Here is a 27,305-nt window from a genome sequence, read left to right as displayed (position 1 = left end):
TGAATTACTAAACAGCTAAGAAGTCTTATCCAAATTTTTTTTCACTTAAAAAGTACTGCCTAAGAAACACATTTTAAATTTTAAATTTATTGCTTACACTACTTTTGTTAGAAACATTAATCACTCCTTCTATTCGTTATTTTTGAACCAGTTATGCAAACTCTTCCTCTGTAAAGTCATGGCTGCACCAATTTCAAGTGGGCCATCAGGGTTTTCCTTCACTTCTGCTATTCCAGAACTCCTCTGCTCTTCTCAAATCTCTGAAATCAGCAAACTGTAGCACCGAAGTAAAATCCAGTCCACTGCCAGCTTTTGTATAGTTCTAATGGAACAGTCACCTTGTGTTTACAGTCTATGGCTACTTTCACATTACAGTGGCATGGCCAGTGCATAAAATATTACTACCTAGTCCTTTAGAAAGTCAGTTTGTGCCTGTGTGCCTGCTCAGTAGTGTCCGACCCTTTGTGACCCCAAGGAGCCCACCAGGCTCCTCTGTCCATGAAATTCTCCAGGCAAGAATACTGGAGCCGGTTGCCAATTCCTACACCAGGGGATCTTCCCAACCCAGAGATGGAACCCACATTTCCTGCATTGGCAGGCAGATTCTTTACCTGAGCCACCTGGGAAACCCAGGCTCCTACGTTTTTTCAATTGCATGCCACTTTCAATTTTTCTTATGCTTGCAAAACTTTCAAACGACCCCCACATACTTTGGGCATTTATAACGTACACATTTTAAAAACCTGCTGTGTCGGTAGTATCAGTCTTCATGACTGGTTGCTTTCGTGCGTGTGTGCATGCTGCAGTTGCTATTCCTAAATCCCGCAATTTTTTTCTTTGCACTTACCCATTAAGGCCAGGTCTGAATTTGGACAAAAGGTAAGACGAGATACCAGAGGAATCGTCTGGCTCTGATGTTACAGACTGGACAGAACTATACCTGAATTCTTTAAAAATGGGAATTAAGGACAGAGGGCAAGAGATGGAGGGAGAAAGGGAAATGAAGTACTCATAACAGGGATGACAAGCTCCTTTGCCACTATCCACTGCAGATGCATGCGAACCTCAGCACAGAATGTAAGAAGGTAGCAATAACGTAAATGTGTCTATTAATGTCTTCTATCTAAAAATAGCGATCAAAGCAAATGCCAGTATTGACTTCTCTTAGAAACTAATGAAGTGATAGAATGAGGAAAACACAACATTGAAGTGTTCTAAAGTAAAGCAGAATAAGGGAGAAGGTCACTCAGCTGCTGCAAAATAAGGGAGAAGGTCATATATAGTTCAAAGTTTACAATATGACTACTTGTCCTATCTTACTGTAGCTGTATAGGTAATATTTAAGTGTTTCAGCCCTTTTATTAAGGATAATTCAGTGTGTGTATATGTGTGTGCCGAGTATATAGACTTTTCACTGTACATTTCTGTCACTTTGGCCATAAATGTGTGTATATTTGTATGTAAATTTTTGGCCACATTTTGTGGCATATGGGATCCTAGTTTCCTCACTGGGGATAGAAGCCACGCCCCCTGTATTGGAAAGCAAAGTCTTAACCACTGGATAGCTAAGGAAGTTCTCGGCCATAATTCTGAAGCACTGATTATGTTGCTGTTACCAAGTTGGTCCAGTAATATGCTGTCCGAAAGTTGTTCTTTTTGACAGCAGCATATAATTAGATGGAATTAAAAACGGGTAGGAGGACCAGGAAAGGAAATATTTAAGTGCTACTTTAAATTACATAATATGAGCATTAAGTCACTCAAGAAAGGTGGTGAAAAGTGAAAGTCGCTCAGTTGTGTCTGACTCTTTGTGACCCCATGGACTGTAGCCCACCAGGCTCTTCTGTCCATGGAATTCTCTAGGCAAGAATACTGGAGTGGGTTGCCATTCCCTTCTCCAGGGTATCTTCCCTACCCAGGGACTGAACCTGATCTCCTGCATTGAAGGCAGATTCTTTACCATCTGAGCCACTAGGGAAGCAAGTACATATATATGCAACACCCCCTGATCAAGGAACAGGTCTTTAGTAGGTTCCAAAAAAAACACACTAGCCTCCCTATGTAGAAAAAACAATTACTATGCATAATTCTAAAGGTTACCACATCAAACACATAGCTCTTCTTGTAAAGCATCACAGTAATCTGAAAACGAATTATTCATACTTTTCAAATAAACACAAAATAAACCACATAATTCTGAATAAGTAGTAACAACTTTATTTTAACTCAACGTGCTGAAATGCAAAAAATATTTTCAGCAACAAGATACAAAAAGTATGTATCTCATCATTGACATCAGCTGATTAAAAATGAGGCTGAAAAGTTCAATGTGTCTTTATACATTTGAATCTTGAAAATCAATTCCCCCCAGAACTAATTTTTAAATAATTTCAGCAGACTTTTATTTTCAAAAATGGGACTCAAGTTATATCTTCATTCTAAAAAACTGAAGGCAAAAATTAATTGGGTTACAGTATACAATGATAAACTCTAACAACAGAAAAAGATTTAAATATAAAAATTCTTTTTCAAACGTAAAGTCCACATACTGCAAACAGAAGACACGGTGTGGTGATTTCATTCTTAGTGAAGAGGAAATCTTGCATGGTAGGCACTCAATATTTGTTCAACTGGACCTAAAATTTACATCATTCCATTTTAACACTTAAACAAAGTAGAGCTCATAATCTGTATAAAAGAGGTTTGCAAAATACTCTTACGTGTGCTGAAAGTGCTGTCTTCATAATCTGAAAACACTAAAACCCACCCACCCACTTTGTTTTGCAAGAATACACTGAATATTTTCATTTTACCCATCAAAGAGCATGAACACCCAACTCCGAATAATTCACCTCTTTAAGTAGACTTGGCTTTGAGAAAAGCTTGCTGAGTTGGACTTAAACAAAACAACTTACTGAAGTCCCTAGTGTTCTATTTTAATTAACACGAGGAAGCATACAAAGATTCTGCTTAGATTTTGAATTTATGCACAAAACTTAAATGGGTAAATAAATCAGCTAATTAAATGTTTCGCAATTTAAGCTCTAACTTAAATTTAGTTTAAAAATAAAACAATAATGTTCATGAAAAATTTTTAAGAGATCTTCGTTAATATTTTTAAACTCAATTTCAAAACTGATGTCCTAAAAAGGCACTGTTTTCACATTTCATCATGCAGTACATTGGTCACATTTTTCAGAATTACAATTTCCTCAATTGTCCCCCCAAATAAAGCACATTTAAATGGAATACATTTCAACTAACCTAAACTTTCAACATTTAACTGAGTCCTATTTTCAGAAATTCACTTTTGAACATACCACACACAAATCCAAGCAAATATACATATACACACATACACACGCACACACACATGCCTAATGACCACATAATACATGCAAGGATCTCCAATTACTATTTCAAGACAATGACACATGAGTATTCAAGGAGGTAACAATGGCAGGCCATATGTGATGGCACCTTCATATTTGTGCTCCAAATATCAATACACCCTAAAATTAAAAAATGAAAAAGGCACAAATATAGTGTTTCTGTATCTCAATCTAAAGAACAGTTCTCCAATGGTTACTTTTATAATATGCAATGTTTAAGACCAGTAACTACTTTTCTAAGAAAGAGCTGTTTCGGTGACGAAAGGGAAACAGGAGCAGGATTTAGTTCAAAAAGTAACACTGCTTTGGACGAAATCTGTGTCTACCGAAAACCATGTGTATAGATTTAAAAAAAAAACAAAGGCTATTAGAACACTCATTTCAGAATACATTAACAGTTTAACATTGCCTCAAGAACCCACAATACCAAAAATATACATAATAAATAAAAAAAATAAATCAACTACCATGTGATTCTGTTAATATAATGGTAGGCATTATATTATCTGAAAAGTGGACATTTCTAAAAACGTGGATATCCTTACAGCACAGTGTTTGACATTTTTGGTACAAAATGTGTTACCAAACTAAAAAAAAAATCTTTATAATAAAACCCTTCAGATTTGCAATAAACACTAAAGTAAGGGTAAGCTGAAATGTACATTATAGATGTTACCACTGAAGTCACTATGGTTAGAAATGTAGATTCAAGCAGTGAATTAATTCACAATGCACCTGTGGTCATTTGATATAAATGCATACACCAGTATTTTTTTTTTTTTTAATATATGACAACACAATTCTAGGGCCTGAGAGCAGAATTTTTTTCTTCTAAGACCCTGGCAAAATCTCAAATCCTTAAAGTGTATATGTATGTGTTTTTTTTTTTAAGCTGCACACTGTAAATTTAAAAGGCTCAATCTTATGGTTTAGTTAAGAAGTGAATTTCTGCTCCTTATAATACTCTTACATAGTTTTCTACTCCCTATGATACTCTTACATAGGACAGAGTCCACTCATATATAAGAATCCTTCTTCTATCCCAAGGTAGTCTTTCAATATTAAATTTAATACAACAAAGACTCAAACTACAAAAGAAGAAATGAAGATAATCTGAAAACACCATCTTTTCAAACTTCAGTTTGATGTGGATAACAAATGATTATTTGACAGTGTTTGTTCAATGTAAATATGAATCATTCTTGGTATATTAGGATTCAGTAAATACCTAATAGATAACAAAAATAATATTTTAAAATTTTAGCTTCATTTTTTTTCCTTTTGCCCTAACTTCAAAAACTAAATAAACAAATTATACAAATTTTAATCTGGAGAATAGTTACATAGGTAAATATATAGATATATGCATTCTTTTTTCCAGTGACACACTTTTCCCCTTGTGGTCAAACACAAATCTTGCCTAAGAAGCATACTACCACTGTTAGAGGAAGTCCCATGCAGCGCTTGACACTGATCACTCCTGCTTTGCCACGACAATGCACTAGAACAGACCTCTGCTGTGAACAAACTGAAGATATGTATGTGTTTAAAGCTAAAATTAATTTACAATAAAGAACTGGCCTGTGAAAAGCAGTTTATAGACAGTTTATCCCGTTCACATTACGCATTATTTCAATTATCATCCATAATGTTGGTACAGTAACTGAGACAGACAGGAGAAACCTAGGGAGGAAAAAAGGTTTCAGAGTGTAGCCTGACATATTTCTAAGGGTCCTCTCCTTTGGTCTTCAAATAACAACAGTTCATTGTTTTCAGAAGGAGGGCAGACTGTCTAGGGTTTATTTACTGTTCAGGTGCCTTCTCCAAAGTGTGATAAAACAGTAGTAAATTCAATAATGAATATCTGAACGTCAAACCAATGTAACTATAATTGGGAATTATCACAAACATCCCAGTTGCCTCGATCTTTCTTAAAAATTCTTTCAAAAGTTAAGACAATTAATTATACCACATCAATTCCCTCAAAAGAAAAAAAAAAGTACCATTTAGCATATAAAAGTTACACATTAAAAGTGCATATATATCTTCTTAATTGGCCCAGTCATTAAATTTACATTTGGTCATCCTTATTTTTAACATATAGAATTCTTCATGTAAATGTAGGTCACTATAAATTAAAAAAAAATTAATTCAGCACTAAACATGCTTTCTTCTTATTGAAATCTTATCCTCAATCAGTTCTCAATCATTGTAAACTTGGATAAACTCACAAAGAAACACAAGTAAAGGTTTGTTATGCTTCTCTCAATTTGTTGGACAGTTAACATACAAACATCACAGATTTCACTAAAAATTTGGGCCAACTCATTGCATATTTGCCCCCTGAAATGAAAAATAAATTATAGAACTGAAGCAGTGTATTGCCATAACTTACCTTGAAGGTAAGCAGGTTCTCCTGTATTTATAGAACTTAGACTAGAAACAATACCAGTCATCTCCAACACAAGTGCTTTTTTAAAGGAAAACCTAGTTTTAAACTTTTAGTACAGGACAAACCCTACAAAATTCACCTGCCTTTCTCAAACTAATGGAAGTCCTTTTGAAACTTACTATCTTCAGTTATCAATATTACTGCATTATGGAGCTAGTGCAATCCTGCATAGCCTTGGTCACAATGACAAGGCACAATAAAAAAATTAAAGTATTTTATGAACAAGATAAGTCACTGAAGATAATTTAAGGCCTTGAAGTGAATTAGAGTATAATCAGTCTAATTTAAAGCTGAAGAATAAACCATAAATTATCCACCTGAAATGCAAGCAATATGCTTTTTCAGCTTCTGTTCTGTGGACAAGACAACAGAAACAACTCTTGCTTATGGTTTGTGTATTAGAATCCTTCTGGACCTGGAGGAGTAAAAGTCAATTCCGTTTTTCTACAGTTCATGGAAGGTTTCAAGACTGTTTTAGCCGTTTTCGTGGAATACCAAACTGTGGACACTGTGCAGATGCTAGTGCTCGGAAGGCTTCTGCTACCAAATGTGGGTGAGACTGGATCATGGACTTCCACCCGGATGTTTCCATTATGTCCGCTGCTTGGCTGAAAAATAAAAGTAAGAGATGTTTACTAAGGAGTACTTTTCAAAATGCACTGATGCACTGTCAATTTTTTTAAATTTACAGAGTTCAAAATTCTGTCTCCCTATGTATTCACACCACTTGAATTCATTAAAATATCATCTTTACCTTATTGGTATTTTCTGTTGTTAACTGAAACTGTTCAATTTTTCTGCAAATTCTACTCTCCTGAAGTGTATGACACTGGTCTGCAGAGCTCTACTCCCATTGTTACCATTTCTACACTCACTCTTTCAAGAGCTCCTTTCTCTGGCTCTTACACACAGGTTTTCTCTCTAGAATTCCAAGTTTTGCCCTCTACTCCTTTTTAGTATTCACTGTGCATCTTATCTCAGCCACTTTCACAATTTTAACTATCATACTCAACAATGACAAACAGTAATTTGCTAAGTCCTAGGCCTCCCCACAAGGTCTGTCCTCAATCGCCTGCTCTCTTTACTTGGACGTGCCTTGAAAGCCATAAATTTCAGAATGAGGATAAGAACTCAACATGTCTCTCTTGATCCCCAAATTCTTCCTCTTTCATTTCCAATAAGCTAATGCTTCCACCATCACCCAGTGATTCAAGTCAGAAAACTGGGAGTCACCCTAGATGCCATCCTTTCCAATCAATCATTAAAGCCCTATTTTAATTCCCAAAGGTATCCTGAATCCCTAGTTAAGTAAGGCCCACAACATCTCATGCTTGAATTATTGGAACAGTCTCCTAATTTGTATTCTACTCTCCTATCATGCTCTTCTCAAACCAGCTTCCATGCCACCTCAGTAATAAACACCTTAAAAAGGTCTTCTGCTGTTCTCCAATGCCAGTACACAGGTTCTTTAGAAAGAGAAATGAGAAACAAAGTTTCCTAGTTCTTCCCCCTAGCTTTCTACTTCCCATTCCATGCTTTGGCACTTTGAATAATAATAAAAATAACAACAACAATACTGAACTGTTTATTGTTAAAGGATGTACAACATGCTCTGAGTTAACACAATTACTCAAGCAGCAAATCAAGTTATCCTTGCTTGTCTCCTGTCTTCTCTCCTTTTTACCTACCTATCATCCAAATAATACCCAAATATTACAGACTGTCCATTCAAAATATTACATCCTTTCATTTCCTTCTAGCCTCACTATCACTAATCAAGTCAAATTTTTACCTTCATCTCTGGCCTGAACTACCTTCAATACCTTTCTAACTGGCCTACCTATACATAACCATGCTTCCTTAATTACCACCACCACCTCAACCTCCCCACCCTCAAGCATGTGGAGAGACTGCTAACACAAACACCTGATCACATCCTACTCTAGGTTAAACTCTTTTACTGTATGACCATCCTCTTTGAATAATGTCTGAAAGCCCTAATGTTATTCAGATGGCCTTTCATGATCTGATCTTTGCCTTTTTTCTCCAGCTTCTCATACTCCTCACCCTCATATTGTTCTTTCTTATCTTCAAACCATTGTACACCTGTATCTTTTATTTGGGGGGGGGGACATACCTTTCCACCTCTTCCCTCTTCTTCACCGAGGTAACTCCTACTAACACTTCAGGTCTTTATATAACAATTCTTCAAAAGGACTTTCTCTGACACTTAAGTCAGGTTCCTTTGCCATATGCTCAGATGGGTATGCTCTGCCTTATCTATTATTACAATTTATTTCAACTACTTTGTTTAGTTCCTATATATCTCCTGCTAAACCACAAACTCCATGAATGCATGAAAAATATATGTTGTATTCGTAAATATCTGTCAAATGGATGATCTATTATTGCTTCATGCATCTGTACTTGGATTCAAGCGATGCTGTCTGCAGTACCTTTTATTTCCTCCTCAGTTCTGCTATTCCTACTCAGATTTTAAGACAAAGCGCAGTCATCTTTACATCTAAACCTCCAGCCTTAGTTGAGTCCTGCACATACCCTTCTTTATGACATTACTTACCATATTATAATGAAATATGCATGAATGTGTTTCTGTCATTAGATAAATTTCTTAAGAACAAGGATTTTTCCTCATACTTGTTTTTCTATGCAGCCCCTTAGCATAGTGCTTGACTCACAACTGAGTCTATGCAGTTAGTATGCTGAACTAAACATTAGCTAATAACAATTAAAAAATCTGCCTGACATCAAATTACCAGTGTACTTTCACGTTTATAATTTCAACTAGGTGTTTAGAATCACACAGATTGTTAATATACCTGATATTTTCATTGATTTAATTCAAAAAGTATCTATTGACAGTCTCTATGTACACCATAGTTTCTACATGGGATACAGGATAAGCTTATATTTTTTGACAATATTAAATGTTTTAATAGACTAAAATCAGAGATTGAATGTGGCAAAGTACGAAGCATCACAAACTTATCATTTGATTTTTTTTCTAGGAACACATAGCATTTTAAAAGTATTCACTCATTTTTACCTTCAGAAAACAGAATTCACGAACTATTAAGAATTCAGTTAACCAACTTCAAATCTATCAAAACAGATGAAAGCAAGGGAATTGTAAGTCAAACATTCATTTTCTTGTCTTTGACACAATCCGTTTTTAATTTCTTACATCAATTTTTGATAATTTCCAAGAACAGAGTTTAATGGTATATAGGCAAAAACTAATCAAAAGCAGATGAAAATTCTTCAACCTACTGACTCTCCTTTTGATTCTGAGTAACTGCAAAGAGTAAAAAGGTCACTCTAAAATGAGTGAAGAAGGGGGAAAAAAAAGGGAATAATAAATTCTCATGGATATGTCATTCTGAAGATTCAGGCTTAGAAAGACGTCACGACTACCCTGCTCCTTACGGTCTTACCAGGGGAAAGATCAAATTGCTACCATTTCTGGAAGGCTAGGTAATAACCTAATGCAGATGAGATGCAAGGTACCTGGCTCCCCTAAGAAGCAGTGGCATTCAAATGTCAAGACTTTCCAGGTAAATCTGGAGCGTACATTTCCTCATAGGATAAAATAAATATTTCCCACATTTTTAGAAATGCTTTCTGAAGGGGCAGGCACAGGGTCTCTAGTAGTCACTGAAATACCTGGACTGAACTACATGCTAATGTGAACATATATGGTTAAGAAAAGACAGTGTCCATCCCAGTTCATATTACAAGCTGATCTACAAGGGAGCATAGCCTCAAGAATCCACTACATGGTTAAATTATTATTTTTTTAAACTGGCAGTTTGTTTCATGTCACTAATATCTGGATTCATACTTATTGTAGATGAACAAAAGGCTATGCAACAAACACTTAATTTCATGTATGCAGATCAACTTTAAGTCAGAAACTGATGTCATCTTACTTGCTGTTCCAGTTTTTCCCATCTTTACACCCAAGTTGTCGAAGTACACTGCACCTGCATTGAAGATTTAAACACACTTAAGAAAAAGTCAGGTGAAAAACCGTTGAAGGTGTCATGTCCACTGAAATACAAGCACAGCTTACCTATTAATAAAGTCTATGGCTTGTGCTTTCAATTGTTCTGCACTGTGCAAATCTGCAAGGACAAGGGTATCAGCAACATTTTCTACTGAGAGGTTACTACACAAAGCTTCTTCACACATGACCTTCAGCCGTTCCAGTGCATACTATTCAGAAAGGAAAACACAACATTAAACATTTATTCAAACTACCAAGTTTTAAATACATGATATTTATAACTTAGAAAATGAAGTTAAAGCACATTACACATCGAACTGAGGGTACTTTAAAAGTTTTTATTTTAAATATAAAGAAAGTATGAATTACTACATTCAAGATAAATTTTTCTCAAAAAATTTCTATCTTAAGAAAATTTCTATCTAAGTTCAAGACAGACGATGAAATGTCAACCCACTCCAATATTCTTGACTGGAGAATCCCGTGGATGGAGCAGCCTGGAGGGCTGAAGTCCAAAGGGATACGACTGAGTGACTGAGCACACATGCAAGGTATAGTGTACTTTTAAAACAGGTTTCTTTAAAAACCTCTTAGTACTCAAAAAACAAACAAAAATACCCTTATTACTTAATACTCTTAATGAGTATATTTCTCTTTTTTACTACTTTAAACACCAGTCAGGACACTGCATACTGTCACTACTTAATCCTAAAGAAAAATTATAAGGCTTAATACTCATAACCATAACTTATATTTGACATACATGTGAAGAGAACATACTTGCAGCTTTACTGAGGTATAACTGACATACAATAAAATGCACATATTTGAAGTTTATACAGCCACATCAGTTCAGTTCAGTTGCTCAGTCGTGTTCGACTCTGCGACCCCATGAATCACAGCACGCCAGGCCTCCCTGTCCATCACCAACTCCCGGAGTTCACTCAAACTTATGTCCATTGAGTTGGTGATGCCATACAGCCATCTCATTCTCTGTCGTCCCCTTCTCCTGCCCCCAATCCTTCCCAGCATCAGTCTTTTCCAGTGAGTCAACTCGTCACATGAGGTGGCCAAAGTATTGCAGTTTCAGCTTTAGCATCAGTCCTTCCAATGAACACCCAGGATTGATCTCCTTTAGAATGAACAGGTTGGATCTCCTTGCGGTCCAAGGGACTCTCAAGAGTCTTCCCCAGCACCATAGTTCAAAAGCATCAATTCTTCGGCGATCGGCTTTCTTCACAGTCCAACTCTCACATCCATACATGACCACGGGAAAAACCATAGCCTTGACTAGACGGACCTTGGTTGGCAAAGTAATGGCTCTGCTTTTTAATACACTATCTAGGTTGGTCATAACTTTCCTTCCAAGGAGCAAGCGTCTTTTAATTTCATGGCTGCAATCAGCATCTGCAGTGATTTTGGCGCCCAGAAAAATAAAGTCTGACACTGTTTCCATTGTTTCCCCATCTATTTCCCATGAAGTGATGGGACCAGATGCCATGATTTTAGTTTTCTGAATGTTGAGCTTCAAGACAACCTTTTCACTCTCCTCTTTCACTTTCATCAAGAGGCTTTTGAGTTCCTCTTCACTTTCTGCCATAAGGGTAGTGTCATCTGCATATCTGAGGTTATTGATACTTCTCCCAGCAATCTTGATTCCAGCTTGTGCTTCTTCCAGACCAGCATTCCTCATGATGTACTCTGCATATAAGTTAAATAAGCAAGGTGACAATATACAGCCTTGACGTACTTCTTTTCCTATTTGGAACCAGTCTGTTGTTTCATGTATAGTTCTGATCGTTGCTTCCTGACCTGCATACAGGTTTCTCAAGAGGCAGGTCAGGTGGTCTGGTATTCCCATCTCTTTCAGAATTTCCCACAGTTTATTGTGATCCACATAGTCAAAGGTTTTGGTATAGTCAATGAAGCAGAAATAGATGTTTTTCTGGAACTCTTGCTTTCTCCATGATCCAGCGGATGTTGGCAATTTGATCTCTGGTGCCTCTGTCTCTTCTAAAACCTGCTTGAACATCTGGGAGTTCACGGTTCACATACTGCTGAAGCCTGGCTTGGAGAATTTTGAGCATGACTTTACTAGCGTGTGAGATGAGTGCAATTGTGCGGTAGTTTGAGCATTCTTTGGCATTGCCTTTCTTTGGGATTGGAATGAAGAATGACCTTTTCCAGTCCTGTGGCCACTGCTGAGTTTTCCATAATTTGCTGGCATATTGAGGGCAGCACTTTCACAGCATCATCTTTCAGGATTTGAAATAGCTCAACTGGAATTCCATCACCTCCACTAGCTTTGTTCGTAGTGATGCTTTCTAAGGCCCACTTGACTTCACATTCCAAGATGTCTGGCTCAAGGTCAGTGATACAGCCACATAACCATCATTAAATCAAGAGTGAGCATAGTCATTATCCCCCAAATTTCCTTCTACCTCTTTGTAATTCTCCTTTCTTACTCCACCCCAGGCAAGACCTCTGATATGTTTTTTACTGCTAGAATTCACATTTTCTGAAGTCTTCTATAAAAGAAATCATACAATTTGCACTTGTTTTTATCTGGCTTCCAAGTCATTATAATTAAGATTCATGCATGCTATTGTCTGTGTATCAATATTTCTATGCTTTTTACTGCTCAGTGGTATCCCATTGATCTGTTGATGAACATTTGGGTGTTTCCAGTTTTTAGCCGTTACAAATAAAGCTGCTACAAACATTCATATAAGTCATTAAACGGGCATATGCTGTCTTTTCCCTTGAGTATAAACCTATAAATAAACACACTGGATAATATGGTTAAGTGTTAAAACTTTAAAAAAATTGCCAAACGGTCTTTCAAAGTGGTTATATCATTTTCCACTCTCATAAGCAGTATATGAGAGTTCACATCCTTGACCATACTTGGTATGGTTTTAATAATTTTAGCTGTTATAATAGTCATAAACATATCTCATGGTGGTCTTAACTTATACCATCCTAACGAGGTTGAGCATCTTTTGATATACTGAATGGACATTATTTTAAGATGTGTCTATTCAACTATTATTATTTTTAGGAATAACTTATAATTGTTTTGAGAGTTCTTTATATAGTCTGAATATGAAAGTCCTTTATCATATATATTCTGGATAAAAGTTGTTCATCAGTTATTCTTTGCAAATATGTTCTTCCAGTCTGTGGCTAGTCTTTTTATAAACCTGTGTCTTCTGAAGAAGTTTTAAATTTCATTGAAGATCAATTTATCATTTTTCCTCTTATGTATTTTTGGTGTCATACCCAAGAAGTCTTTGCCTAGACTATGAAGACGTTCTCCTATATTTTGTTGTAGAAGTTAAAGATTTTTTTGGGTTTATAATCTATTCTGTGTTATTTTTTGTATATGATGTGAATTACACATACAGAATTCAGTTTTTTCAAGAGTTCAACCACAGTTCACCTTTTTGGGTTCAGTTCAGTTCAGTTCAATCGCTCAGTCGTGTCCAACTCTCCGCAACCCCATGAATCACAGCACACCAGGCCTCCCTGTCCATCACCAACTCCCGGAGTTCACTCAAACTCATGTCCACAGAGTCAGTGATGCCATCCAGCCATCTCATTCTCTGTCGTCCCCTTCTCCTACCGCCCCCAACCTTTCCCAGCATCAGAGTCTTTTCCAGTGAGTCAACTCGTCGCATGAGGTGCCCAAAGTATTGCAGTTTCAGCTTTAGCATCAGTCCTTCCAATGAACACCCAGGATTGATCTCCTTTAGAATGGACTGGCTGGATCTCCTTGCAGTCCAAGGGACTCTCAAGAGTCTTCTCCAACACCACAGTTCAAAAGCATCAATTCTTTGGCGATCAGCTTTCTTCACAGTCCAACTCTCACATCCATACATGACCATGGGAAAAACCATAGCCTTGACTAGACGGACCTTGGTTGGCAAAGTAATGGCTCTGCTTTTTAATATACTATCACGGTTGTCATAACTTTCCTTCCAAGCAGTAAGCTTCTTTTAATTTCATGGCTGCAATCAGCACCTGCAGTGATTTTGGAGCCCAAAAAAATAAAGTCTGACACTGTTTCCATTGTTTCCCCATCTATTTCCCATGAAGTGATGGGACCAGATGCCATGATCTTCGTTTTCTGAATGTTGAGCTTCAAGCCAACCTTTTCACTCTCCTCTTTCACTTTCATCAAGAGGCTTTTGAGTTCCTCTTCACTTTCTGCCATAAGGGTAGTGTCATCTGCATATCTGAAGTTATTGATATTTCTCCCAGCAATCTTGATTCCAGCTTGTGATTCTTCCAGACCAGCGATCATCATGGTGGGCTCTGCATATAAGTTAAATAAGCAAGGTGACAATATATAGCCTTGACGTACTCCTTTTCCCATTTGGAACCAGTCTGTTCCATGTACAGTTCTGACTGTTGCTTCCTGACCTGCATACAGGTTTCTCAAGAGGCAGGTCAGGTGGTCTGGTATTCCCATCTCTTTCAGAATGTTGCACAGTTTATTGTGATCCACACAGTCAAAGGCTTTGGCATAGTCTATAAAGCAGAAATAGATGTTTTTTTGGAATTCTCTTGCTTTCTCCATGATCCAGCAGATGTTTGCAATTTGATCTCTGGTGCTTCTGCCTTTTCTAAAACCTGCTTGAACATCTGGGAGTTCACAGTTCATATATTGCTGAAGCCTGGCTTGGAGAATTTTGAGCATGACTTTACTAGCGTGTGAGATGAGTGCAATTGTGCGGTAGTTTGAGCATTCTTTGGCATTGCCTTTCTTTGGGATTCGAATGAAGACTGACCTTTTCCAGTCCTGTGGCTACTGCTGAGTTTTCCAAATTTGCTGGCATATTGAGTGCAGCACTTTCATAGCATCATCTTTCAAGATTTGAAATAGCTCAACTGGAATTCCATCACCTCCACTAGCTTTGTTCGTAGTGATGCTTTCTAAGGCCCACTTGACTTCACATTCCAAGATGTCTGCCTCTAGGTGTGTGACCACATTATCGTGACTATCTTTTTGGGTACAGACTACCAATTCCTACAGCACCATGTACTGAAAAGAGTATCGTTTCTCCAATCAACTATCCTTGCACTTTCATCAAAAATTATATAGTCATACATGTGATAGTCTATTTCTGTACTGTCTGTTTCAATGAGTTATTTGTCTATCTTGCCACCAATACAACGGTGTCTTAAATACTAAAGCTTTATGAGTTCTCCATTTTATCAATCATCTTTTTCAAATCTGATTATTATTCTAGGTCCCTGCACTTGCGTATACGTTTTTAAAACAGCTTGTCAATTTGTACCCCTCATCCCTGGAAAGGCAGGTTAGGATTTTGATACTGATGTGCTGGTTCTACTAATCAAAAAAGAAGTGAAATTTTAACAATGTCTAAATTTCCAGTCCATTAACAAGACTTTCTCTCCATTTACTGAAGTGTACCTCAATTTCTATCATCAGGATATTATAATATTCAGCATACAGGTCTTGAACATCTTTTGTCAGACTCAGGTCTAAGTGTTTTGTATTTTTCATTCCATTATAATGGCATTTCTACATTTAAATTCTGAGACAGTTACAGATTTGAATAAGCTATAAGAAATAAGATTCCATATACACTTGTCCCAGTTTCTTCCAATGGTAATATTTTTGAAAATGAGTATAATTATCACTATACAGATTCATGCATACACATACAGACATATACATGGACAGAAGTAGCTGGATATTAGTACTTTTGGAGAAAGCACCCAATGGGCTTTAGCATTTTCAGGATTGAGAACTACTGACTTTGAAATCTCCTGCCACTTTTACACTGTTTTCCTATCTTCAAGTAATAAGCACTGTAAAAGAACATTACAAAGTAAGATTTTTTCTTCTCTATATCCTTGTATTAAAAAATAAATCTATGAATACAGGATTAAATTTGAAAAAATACACAATATTTTCTTCCTTTTTATAGATGAATGTCATGCACTGTATCTTAAGACTATCTCAAAATTGCAAAAAATTATATACACTACTGTGTGTGTGTTCTCATAAAATAGAATAAAGATACACTCAAAACTACTGAGTCTGAAGTTAACATTCCATTTGTTCCATATACTCTAAATTAGCTCAAGATATTTTTATGTCTTACTGATTTAACATTTTTTCATTTCCATATTATCCCACTGTGTTATTTCATAATACTCTCGAAGCATCCACAAATAGTATAAATTAATTCAATACTTCATGTTATTGAGGGTTCTCATTTGATGATAGCTTTCTAGATACGTCAAGCTTGAGGACATTTTTCAGCTCTTTAAGACCTAATTACTTACTTTGTCTGCAGCTGCCAACAAGTTGTCAGCCATTTTGTCAAGGTTTGGCGCTTTCCCTGTGTAAATGAATCTCATCATTTCTTTAAAAACCTCAGGGTCTACATCGTTTATTTCCACTCGATTCTGGTATTGAAAACACAAAAAATGTTGTATTTCAAAAAAGTACACAGACAATGAGCCAGAGCAAAACTTACAATAGTTTAAAAGCCCCAAATTTGCACTTAAGCAATGTACAACTCAAATATTCATGAAAAGTGTATTTTAAAAGTTAAGCAGGCAGTTCTAAGAAGAAGTATACCAAGTCCAGCACTACCATGTAGAAATAGAAACCCCAGTTTCTCAGTTAAAAAGTCAAATACAAATAAAAACAAATCTGTAAGGCCAAACTAAATAATATCTTTATTCAGTTTCTGACCTCTACCTTAAAGGAAGATGGCTATTAACATTTTTTGTTCCTCTAGTTCTGCATGGAGGAGAAAGCTGAGCCATGTAAATAAATTTAGGAAGGAGTTGCCCAGTTGGAGCAATAAGGCTCACATGTAATACAACCAGCAAAAATCAATCTCCGGTCTTTAGTCGGACTACATTCCAAAATGGCAGATAAAAGAGAAATATCTGGGAAAACCAAATGGGTAGTATTACAGTTCAAGTAGACTAATAATAACATAATTTATGTCCTTTATTAAATATAATACACATATTCTTATTATAGTGGTAAAAAGAATGTAGGAATTGTTTCTGTTCTAGAAAGCAAATTCTAAAATCAACTCAAAAGTCTGGAAAGAAGGAATATACACCTTAACTGGAGAACTCTCAAATAGGTATGGATCAGAACAGTCCTTTCATATAGCTATCCTTTTTGATAACAACTACCCACTTATTTTGCTATTGTGACACCCCACAATAGCAATAGCTGTTATTTGGAATGTTAGCCCACATTAAGCTACATCTATTTTTCTACTATAGAATCCATTTCACCTCATCCTCTTATTTCTTTCTAAAATCATAAAAATAAGAATATGCACTGTTACTTTTAAAATATACATTCCAATATTCTATATGTATATAAATTAGAGGTGAGCCCTTTAAACAAGGTTTACCTTTTTGCTTTCTTCCATTTCATGTTCAAACATGGCATTAAAAACTGGGGATCGAGCTGTAACAAGATTAAGCATCATTATTTAATGTAAAATTTTATGAAAGAAATGTAATATATTACTCAAAAGGAGAAAGTACCTGCAAGAACAGATTTATGAGCTTTAAATTCTTGTCCTCTCACAAAAAAACTGCAATCTGTAAATCTTGTGTTTTCCCAGAGATTACCTAAATCTTCTGCTAGTCGGCATTCAGGCACCTTTAACGTATTTGTATTAGTATGTCCTGATATATTTACTGAATCTTGGACCACACTCACCTAATAAAAAGAGGGACAGCAAGAAAAAGTACTTTCATAAATTAATATCAGTAGTAAGTTACTAAGTTTCAACCTAAACTTATTAAAATCATGTAGAAAATTCAATGTACTCCTTATCAAAAATGCTAACATTTAGGAACTTAATTTAAAGCCACAAATTAAAGGAGAGAAACGATACACAAAAAATAAAAACTGAAACGAACTAGATAATTTTAAGTGACATTTTACGTAAATAAATGGCTTACTGATTCCTGAGAATGCTTATTCACAAAAACTATTTCTCAACAACAAAAAAAGGTTATACTATGATTCCAAATAGAAATAGGAGAAAATACTCTTGTGAGGAGAAAGAAATTTAATTTTCTTTTTGATTATCTTGCATTACAGAACTATCAACATTTAAAGTTTATTAAACATATAATAAACACAGCATAACACTTACGGCATTTTAGAATATTTTAAAATGTTGTTTAAAACTACAGACTATAATATGCAATTTGGGCAGCATTTTAAGTGTTGTCCCTCCATGTTTCAATGCTAGTAACAATGATTTAAATATCCAGTAATATTGATTTAAATTTTAAAGTATAAGAATTCTCACAAAACAATGTAATTATTAATGTTCATGGAAATCTTTCATTTAAAAAAATAGTAAGAACAATATAACTTAGTTCGATTCGAAGACCTTTAATTTACCTATGAAATAATCAATAAATAAAAGTTGGTATGATTAAAACATTGCTTTTACATGGAGCCCAACATAATATGGATTAAATTATTTCTCATTAAAGATGACTATATTTTGAATGAAATCTTAAAACACCACTAAGTTGGGCACAAACTTTAAGAAAAGGAATATACTATTAATATTACTAGAAATTTCATATTATATTTAATAAGTAGAAGAAAATACTACCCTCAACTAGTAAAGCAAATGTTTCAGAGTAAATGAATCATCTTTCACAAAAAATGCTGTTTTGGTTACTTATGTTTTAAGCTGCTAAGTTTTGTGGCTGTTTGTTATGTAGCAATAGAGGACTGTTAATCTAAAGCCGTATTTCATAAGGTTTTAATTAAAAGTAGGTATGTATATGGACAAATAAACTACGTAGAAATTGTACACTGGAAATGGATAACATGGACCAAATAACTAACATGCTAAGAAAGTATACTAATAGTCCAATATAAATGCTTGAGAGTGTTAAGTCTCATTAGTCCTTACTCAGCTAGATGTAATAACATCTATTTCATACAAATGAACAGACACTTCTAAAGAAAAGCTTTATTTTCTGAGGATATTCTCATTAACATTTGTTTTTCTGATTTTATTAATCTTTTGAAATCACATACCATAAAAATCATCTAATCCAATCACCTTATTTTATTAAAAAATTTGAAAAAGTGAGATCCAGAGAAGATAACTGAAGTGTCCTAAATCGACTGCTAGTCAGTATCAGAGAAGACTAGACTTACATTCCCAGATTCCCTTTTTTAGCGTTCTTCACACTATACAGTCGGAGAAGGCAATGGCAACCCACTCCTGAACTCTTGCTTGGAAAATCCCATGGATGGAGGAGCCTGGTAGGCTGCAGTCCATGTGGTTGCTAAGAGTCGGACAGGACTGAGCGATTTCACTTTCACTTTTCACTTTCATGCACTGGAGAAGGAAATGGCAACCCACTCCAGTGTTCTTGACTGGAGAACCCAGGGGTGGCGGAGATTGGTGGGCTGCCATCTATGGAGTCGCACACAGTCGGACACGACTGAAGTGACTTAGCAGCAGCAGCAGTATTAATACTTTAATGCAGTTATGGCTCTGAAGGGATTTATTGCAACAATCTTGTAAGAAATTTTTCAAATACAGGAGCTAAGATTATGCACATAAATAAGTCCTCCAATAAAAATTCTTCTATTAACTTTTAATTATTCAAATTGTTTCTAAAATTTTACAGATTACAAAACGGAAAATCTTCAGTAATTCTTACCTGATTGCTGTTATATCATACATTAGAACTTAATGATACTTAAATAAAAAATACTGGTATCACTATTCAGGGTTTAGTCAAGGGTCAGAAAGACACTATTTACTTGTTCATATCAGCACTGCTCTTGTAACTTCTAGTGAGCAAAAGCTAGAGTTAATTGAATAGTTCAATTACTTGTGTAAAGTACGTAGGATGTAGTGGAGTCATAAGAATGTGATCATATTTAAATTTAGGAAGGAATTTTTAAGTTCTATTTATTGTTTAATTATCCTAACTCAAAACAATATATTTAATGTGAAAGTTTCACAAAAATCAGGTGACAGAAGAAAAAAAGATTAAAAAAAGATATTTCATAGATACTGATGTTATATGACTATATATAATCATAATTCAGAAGAATTTACATTATTGGCATACACATCTACATATAATTATCATAGCAGCCACAATTTTAAATAAGGCAGAATTAACATTTCATATACTCTGAAGAGTATTCAAGGGACTACAGAGCAGAAATTAATGATCTAATTTAAACTGTTATGCAATGAGTTGTGACGATTATTTTTTCTAATACCTATAATCAAGAAATTGGTAAAATTTTAGCTTTTTCTAGTACATATTCAAATATAGGTAATGAACATTCTTATGAATGGAACTTAAGAGTAAAAAAAAATTCAGAAGAAAGGCTGAGATTCTTTTCTGAAGTGGTTGTTCTTCCAAAATAAAATGACAAATGCACAATACTCAAAACTGACAGATGCTACAAAGTAATACTTCAAACCCACTTGACAGCTCTTTTTCAAATTTGCTTTTGGCTTAACTCTGACGATATAATTCAGACTAAAGATGAACATGTGCAGGCTCTAATCAGCTATGACTGCCCTAGAAATCTGGGTATCCCCTAGTGTGGAATTAAGGTGACTACTGGTTCCTATTTTTAGAACTCTCTCGATTCTCTAAACAAATTGTAAAGACTAACTAGGAATTTACAAAGGTGCATTGTACTACAAATCTTGATGCTCTAATCTACCATTGAACCATCCCTCGCACTGGCTCCAAAATGAGAAACTTCCAAGTAGTCCAATTTCATACCATTTTCCTGAATAGTGGGTCTTAGACTTTCTGGCTTTCAAATATAGGTATCCTTTTCTAGAAACTGGGTGATAGAAATATGGTTGTCAATTTTCCATTCTGTCATTTTTAGGGAATAAAATACAACTCCCATCCATTACCAAAAGTATATTAAAACAGAAAGGATAACTTAGTAACAGAAAAATAGGAGGAAAAAAGTTCTAAATGAATTAATTTTATGAAAAATTCACTACCTATATTATCTATCTGTATATAGTGTCTTCTGTTTACCACAGACTAGCATGGGTCTATAGATTGAGACTATTTAAAACTTTTTGGATTCCAAAAGATAAATTAATCTAACCAATTTTCTATTTTTCCTACTTAGTCTTCAATTCATGTTTTCTGCATCACTTTGGAAAAGAAGAGGCAGAAAGAAATGCTTACATTGACAGAAATTTCTAGCTCTGGCTACTTGATTCATAGGACTTGCAAGATTACTTATGTCTTGCACAAAAGGGTAGCACCAAACTGCCTTACCTGTCTACAGCACCACTTGCAGGGGAGGGGGAGGAGGCAGTTCTTTAGGTAGGGCAGTGCAATGCTTCCTCCTCTTCTGCAAGCAGTGCTGGAGATGCTGTAGAAGGAAGGGCATCAATGAGAGGTATGGAAGGAATGGTGGAGGGCATGAGGAAAGTTTGTTCAAAGCCCACCTATGTTAAATACAGTGCCCAAGGTATGAAATGTCTGTATCAGTAAAGGTATGTGTTATAGTACCTAACACGAAATGTGATCAACTTAAAATGTATGTCACTGGTGGGTTCTATTTTTAGGAGGTGACTAGCATGTAAAATTTAGCATTTGGATAAAAAAATATACTTCAAGTATCAAAATAAATCTTAGTTTCAGCCTTCATTCTGAATTTTTTAGTTGTCTAGGTTCCAATAAAATATACTTAGGGAAGCATACTTTAGTAAACAATATTTCAATTCTAAAAACAGAAACATGTTCTTAAAATTCACAAAAAGACTTTTAGCTGCAGTAGGTAGATTTTTTTCCCCTTAATTGGATTCCATAGCCTTTAATGTCCTTTAAATTCTATGATTATGTGATTAAAATAAATGAATATGTTGAAATTTAGGATAACTACAAAAATTCTGAAAATATTCTACATTAAGAATGCTTAACACACCCTATAATTATTTAGAATACTACTTAGAATATCTTTCTATTGGCAACAAATGCTTTAGTGTATATTTTTATCAAATTATTTAATGATAAGCTCTGCTCAAGATACTTGTGCTATGTGCATTATCAACCAAATAATAGTATTCATAACAAATTCATCTTATACTTCATTTAACTTGTCTAAGTGAAAATAAGATGCATTCTATTTGCACTATGTAGTCTCTGGGGCCATATTTCAATTATTCATCTGACACAGCATAATGACATATAATTAGTTTGTAATCCTGCCAAGAAATTTTACACATTTTCTATAAGAAGCGTCAAGTTAATTCAGTAGCAGTTAAGTAAGTTATTGTGCTTTTAAGACACTCATCTGTCTACAATAACCTACTGAAATATATTTAATGTTGAGGTTACCCTATCATTTCAACAATTCATATAGATAAAGCTATGTAATAACAATGACAGAAGCTAGTTCAAGCCTCAAATTAAGACAAATCATAAGTGTAAATTATTGGAAGGGGCAATGCTAGCAACTTTCAAAAGATGGCATTTCATGCATATGATTATATCATACATTTGTCAACAAAGGTGTAGCTTAAAAATTTTGAGATGCCATTGTTTGTGAATGAACAAAAAGCTTCCCAATCTTTTCTCAGGCACTTTCACTACCATGCAAGTATGGATTCAAACTGATAAGCCACTATATTTAATATCATCAATCTGAATATGACAAAAAATGCTGACCACTTAGAATTATTCAGAATGAAGAAGATATTTAGAAATTTTCGTATAAAGTCATACACATCCAGAGTCTTTGTACGAGGAAAGTATGTGATAACTATATAAACAATTTATAGCTAACGATAGGACTTTTTTCAGGTTGGCTACTATACTGATTTCTAAGAACCTGTCAGCTTTTACTGTTAGAATATTTATATAAAACCTTACCAATCATACCAGTTAATTAGTTAGTTAATTACCAGTTAGTTAGTTAAAAAGTGCAATCAATATTGTTCTAGTGCATAGTTTTGCTTTACTACTAAATATAACCAAACACTGAGTTCCCTGAATAAAAAAATGTACCCACCTCACAAAATAATGTAAGCTTGTCATCTGGTAAAAGACCATTAGCTTCATCAAGCAAAAAATCTCTTCGAATGAATTTTTTAAAACCCCAGTCCTTCCCTTGTACAAATCGATATGCTCTTTGGCTTTCTGGTGGAAAACACAATATAAGTTTAAATAAAACAAGTATTCAAGAAACATTCTGCTAATAATAACAATTAAATGAATGTGCAAAAATAGGACTTGACCAATACATCCATCATAAAAGTGTTTTCATAAGTAAAATGTCAGTAAGAGTTACACTAGACAGAACCAGATCATTTCACAGCACTACCACAAGTTCTGGCTATTATCAATGAGCTCACTTCCAGATTCCTAGATATCTAAGTAGAAGAACAGGCAGATCAAATCTCAAGGAGAAGTAAGAGATCTTTCAAACAATCTAAGCCCTTTAATAATAAAGTAGGATCAAAACACATTGGCAAAGGCATAGTATTCATTATCTAATATCAGAACCAGATTAGAAATATTGATTTCTTGCTTCTTCCTTTAAAAAAAGGATGCTCTAAATCACCAGAGCATTGTACAAGCATTCCTGGGACAATCATCCCACTGATATAAGTTTTATGGAACTAGAGAAAAATCCATTAACTGGAGAAAAAAGCTAAAAAAAAAAAAAAAAAGACCTCTATCATTTCTTAGGTCTTTAAACATAATCCCATTACCTCTAAAAACAATTTTCATCAAGGTCCACAAGATGGTTTTAGTGTGATCGGTAAAATATTTAATAAACATCTAAAGTAAATGTTTCTTATGCCTTCTCAGTTCAGTTGTTTAGTTGCTCAGTCGTGTCCGACTCTCTGCGACCCCATGAATCACAGCACGCCAGGCCTCCCTGTCCTTCTATATACTGGTTAATAACTATATATTATGAAATAAACAAGGTCCTTTATAGAAAGTATTCACTATTTCTATACAAGCTGAAGTAGAAAACTAGTAATATATCTAATTGACATACTCCATTTCATGGACTAAATGTATACCATTGAAAGTTTTATGTTGAAACCCTACCTATAGTGTGATGGTATTAAGAGGCCAATGACTGGGATTAGATGAGATTGTGAGGGTAGAGATCCTCGTGAATGGGACTAGTGTGCTCTTATAAGAGACCCCACAAGCTCCCTAGTCCTTTCCACCATGTGAAGACACAATGCAACGTTGGTAGGTCTGTAAGTAGAGTCTTCACTAGAATCTGACCATGCTAGAACTCTGATCTTAGATTCTCAGCCTCTAGATTTGTAAGAAATAAATGTCTGTTGCTTATAGGCCACCCAGGCTTATGCTACTTTGTTACAGCAGCCTGAACTAAGACATTATCTTATCTTACATGTCAGAATTATGAAAAAATACATGTGAAACTATGCATTACTTCAACAAGAAGATGTATTATTTAAAATGTGTTTTGGAGAGTTTTTTGTAATGATGTTACTTGATTTTGTTAATCACTTCTAGAAATCACTTAAAATTTAATGCACAATATATTTTCCTACTATACACACTGTACATTTTCTACAATAATCTTTTACTATGAAGTGTCAGGCTACATTTTCAGCTGGCTATAATTCAGAGGCTTGAACTGAATTTAGAGTCTGATGCTAGGAAGGATTGGGGGTGGGAGGAGACGGGGACGACAGAGAATGAGATGGCTGGATGGCATCACTGACTGGATGGACATGAGTTTGAGTGAACTCCAGGAGTTGGTGATGGACAGGGAGGCCTGGCGTGCTGGGGTCACAAAGAGTCGGACACGACTGAGCGACTGAACTGAAGACTAAGAAAAACCATTTCCTTTCAGTCACTGTTTAGTCCACTGCTCAAAAAAAGTTACAGTGACAAAATATCAGGGCATTGAAACATCTTTTACATTGACCTTTGGATTTTATTATGTGGCAAAAATGGCAAGGAAGAAAAAGAAATGCTTTCTGAACACCTATTATATATGCCAGGCAATGAACCAGGTACCTTGTCCTAACAGCAGCTATTTTTATAAGTGAAAAATGAATGTCATTTTAGGACATGAAAAATTTAAATTTTAATATGATTTAAAACTAATTTTACATGTCTTATGAAGACTTAGTAAAACAACTGTAATTTTACCCTAGCATTTAAGATTATCAGCCAAAATGAAATGTTTTTGGTTAAGCAGATTTTAGGAAAAAAAATCCTAAGTTTGTTTAGGTAAAGGTGCAAAACTCACAGTACATGTACACAGTTACATAAAGACGTCTTCCAGTCAGTTTGGAAATCACTTACCCATTGCTTTTGTTTCTTCCCTTTTAGCATTCAGAAGGGAAAATTTGAATTTTGCACGAACTTCACTTTTTGGACAGCTGACTAAAAGCAAATATAAGGACAAGTAGTCTTTACTTTCATCATCTAATCCCTTTGGATTTACTCTCAGGCACCTAAAATAAAACAACAGGCTCACATGGAGGAAGATAACAGTTTAAACATTCAAGAAAGACACAATACTGAAATCATCTGTTAAACAATCTAAATAATACAACAGATCTCCTGTTAATATTCTCACAGTTCTTTATAATTCTCTATACTACTAGGAACTTATTATAAATCAAATATAAAGTCTGATAAATATCCATTTAGAAACAGTAACAATGAAACTATAAAGTGCTAATGATTACATCAAAAACAAATATCCGAAAAACCCCAAAATCTTACCATTTCATTTTGTCACTGGGGCTAGAAGAGAATGTTGAACTTTTTAACACTTCACCCATTTCTTCTCGACAAAAACTGAAGTTATTAATGGTCCACATGTAGGAAAATTTAACTACTTTAACCTGGAACATTCAGAAAAGGACTTTTACAATGATGACTTTTACATTCTTGACTTGTCACATGTTGAACATCCTATGACTCATTTCCTAACACTTCTAATAACAATGCTAAGGTGCTTCATAATATTCTCAAAATAGTATACAATATCTAGCATAAAGTAAGGCATTTTTAAATAGCATGTACCTGTGTATAACACCAGCTTTCTGCTATAGGACCGATAGACATATCTCCAGAGAGAGGTGGGGTGGGTTCCCGAGACATTGCCACTTTATTGCAGTCTTCTAAGATGTATGAGATATCCCACACAGGTGAGTACTTTACTGCAAAGAAAAGAAGTTTCATTTAATAATCACTAAGTTTAACTGAATCAAGAGGGAAGAAGTATTTAAACAGTCATAAAACAATTACTTTCTCAAATTACATTATAAGGAAATGTGACGATTTCAATTAATGAAAAATAATTTTTTCATAAATAAATAAGTCTTTATGCCATGTAATACTTGAATCTAAATAAAGTTAATACTTACAGAAGCTATTTTACAAAGGTATACTTAAATTATCACAAATCAAAAATACTGTAATAGCAAGATCATAAACATAAACTGAACTGAAACATAAAAACCACATGGGAACTTACTGACAGCAATGAATATCTGATTCACTTTCCTTCACCTTTCTATTGCCATATATGTAAAAGTCAAAAGGGTTAGAAAGTTAGAACAGCCCTGGAAACTACAAATATCACTTACTCATCTGTCAGAGCCCAAAGCTTTGATCAGATATAAACAAAGAATGTGACCTAACAGGCAATGCTGAAGAATTATATTTCACAGAACTCTACCTCTATCTCAGACACACAGGTTCTCTGATAAGACTGTCTACATCAGTGTTTCCTACCAGATAATATCTACTGTATCATAAAATTTCTTCCCAGTTAGCTGTTCTTGAACAAACTATATCCATTTGGACACACAATTCAACATCATAACCTGGCCAGGACATTAGTAACTAGATGATGCTTTCCAATTTGGAAAAGTCTATAAAAGAAGCAAAATCCAAAAGATATACATAATTATTGTACTTTCACGGGTATGGATTGTTTCAAGATTACATTCTAGTACAAAGATTTAAGTCTGGAGAACTCTGTTTCATTTAAGAATAAATAATGAGCAAAGAAAACCATATGAGTCCTATAAGAAGAAACTACTAAAGGGAAAAAGGGAAGGATTTCATTCAAAATGCAGAAGAAAATATTTGCTCTGAGTAAGTATCATGTTCCATTAAAGGAACAAGAATCAAGATGGCCCCATTCTTCTTCTCATTGTTAAATACACATAGAAAACAGGATTAATTACAGAGTTCTAAGGAGAAAGTGAAGAGGAACGAAAAAGCCTCTTGATGAAAGTGAAAGAGGAGAGTTAAAAGTTGGATTGAAGCTCAACTTTCAGAAAACTAAGATCATGGCATCTGGTCCCATCACTTCATGGGAAACAGATGGGGAAACAAGGGAAACAGTGGTCAGACTTTA

The 27,305-nt window shown here is 34.9% G+C and overlaps 1 protein-coding gene across 9 annotated transcripts in view; it reads right to left on the bottom strand.

Annotated features, from left to right (window-relative positions):
• Positions 1-2,194: 2,194 nt before the first annotated feature.
• The window catches only part of SPOPL (speckle type BTB/POZ protein like), a 56,296-nt gene continuing 31,185 nt past the window's right edge, over positions 2,195-27,305 (bottom strand). For 5 of the 9 annotated variants that reach the window (XM_055397283.2, XM_055397287.2, XM_055397281.2 and 2 more), the window contains 10 exons: positions 25,961-26,097; positions 25,658-25,779; positions 25,232-25,383; positions 22,941-23,068; positions 17,429-17,606; positions 17,293-17,348; positions 16,193-16,315; positions 9,938-10,080; positions 9,795-9,848; positions 2,195-6,452 (listed from right to left, as the gene is read on the bottom strand). In XM_055397283.2, the coding sequence (XP_055253258.1) occupies positions 6,308-6,452; positions 9,795-9,848; positions 9,938-10,080; positions 16,193-16,315; positions 17,293-17,348; positions 17,429-17,606; positions 22,941-23,068; positions 25,232-25,383; positions 25,658-25,779; positions 25,961-26,038 (1,179 nt within the window). In that variant the 5' untranslated portion in view covers positions 26,039-26,097 and the 3' untranslated portion in view covers positions 2,195-6,307. Of the gene's footprint in view, positions 6,453-8,911; positions 8,966-9,794; positions 9,849-9,937; positions 10,081-16,192; positions 16,316-17,292; positions 17,349-17,428; positions 17,607-21,202; positions 21,300-22,940; positions 23,069-25,231; positions 25,384-25,657; positions 25,780-25,960; positions 26,098-27,305 lie in introns of those variants that run through there. The other 4 variants (XM_088829163.1, XM_055397288.2, XM_055397290.2 and 1 more) reach the window with 4 other exon arrangements.

The sequence above is a fragment of the Moschus berezovskii genome, chromosome 2 (assembly GCF_049115385.1).
Source record: "Moschus berezovskii isolate FMDL1 chromosome 2, NW_MosBer_1.0, whole genome shotgun sequence".
Taxonomy (NCBI): domain Eukaryota; kingdom Metazoa; phylum Chordata; class Mammalia; order Artiodactyla; family Moschidae; genus Moschus; species Moschus berezovskii.
This window is presented reverse-complemented; position numbering and strand designations above follow the sequence as displayed.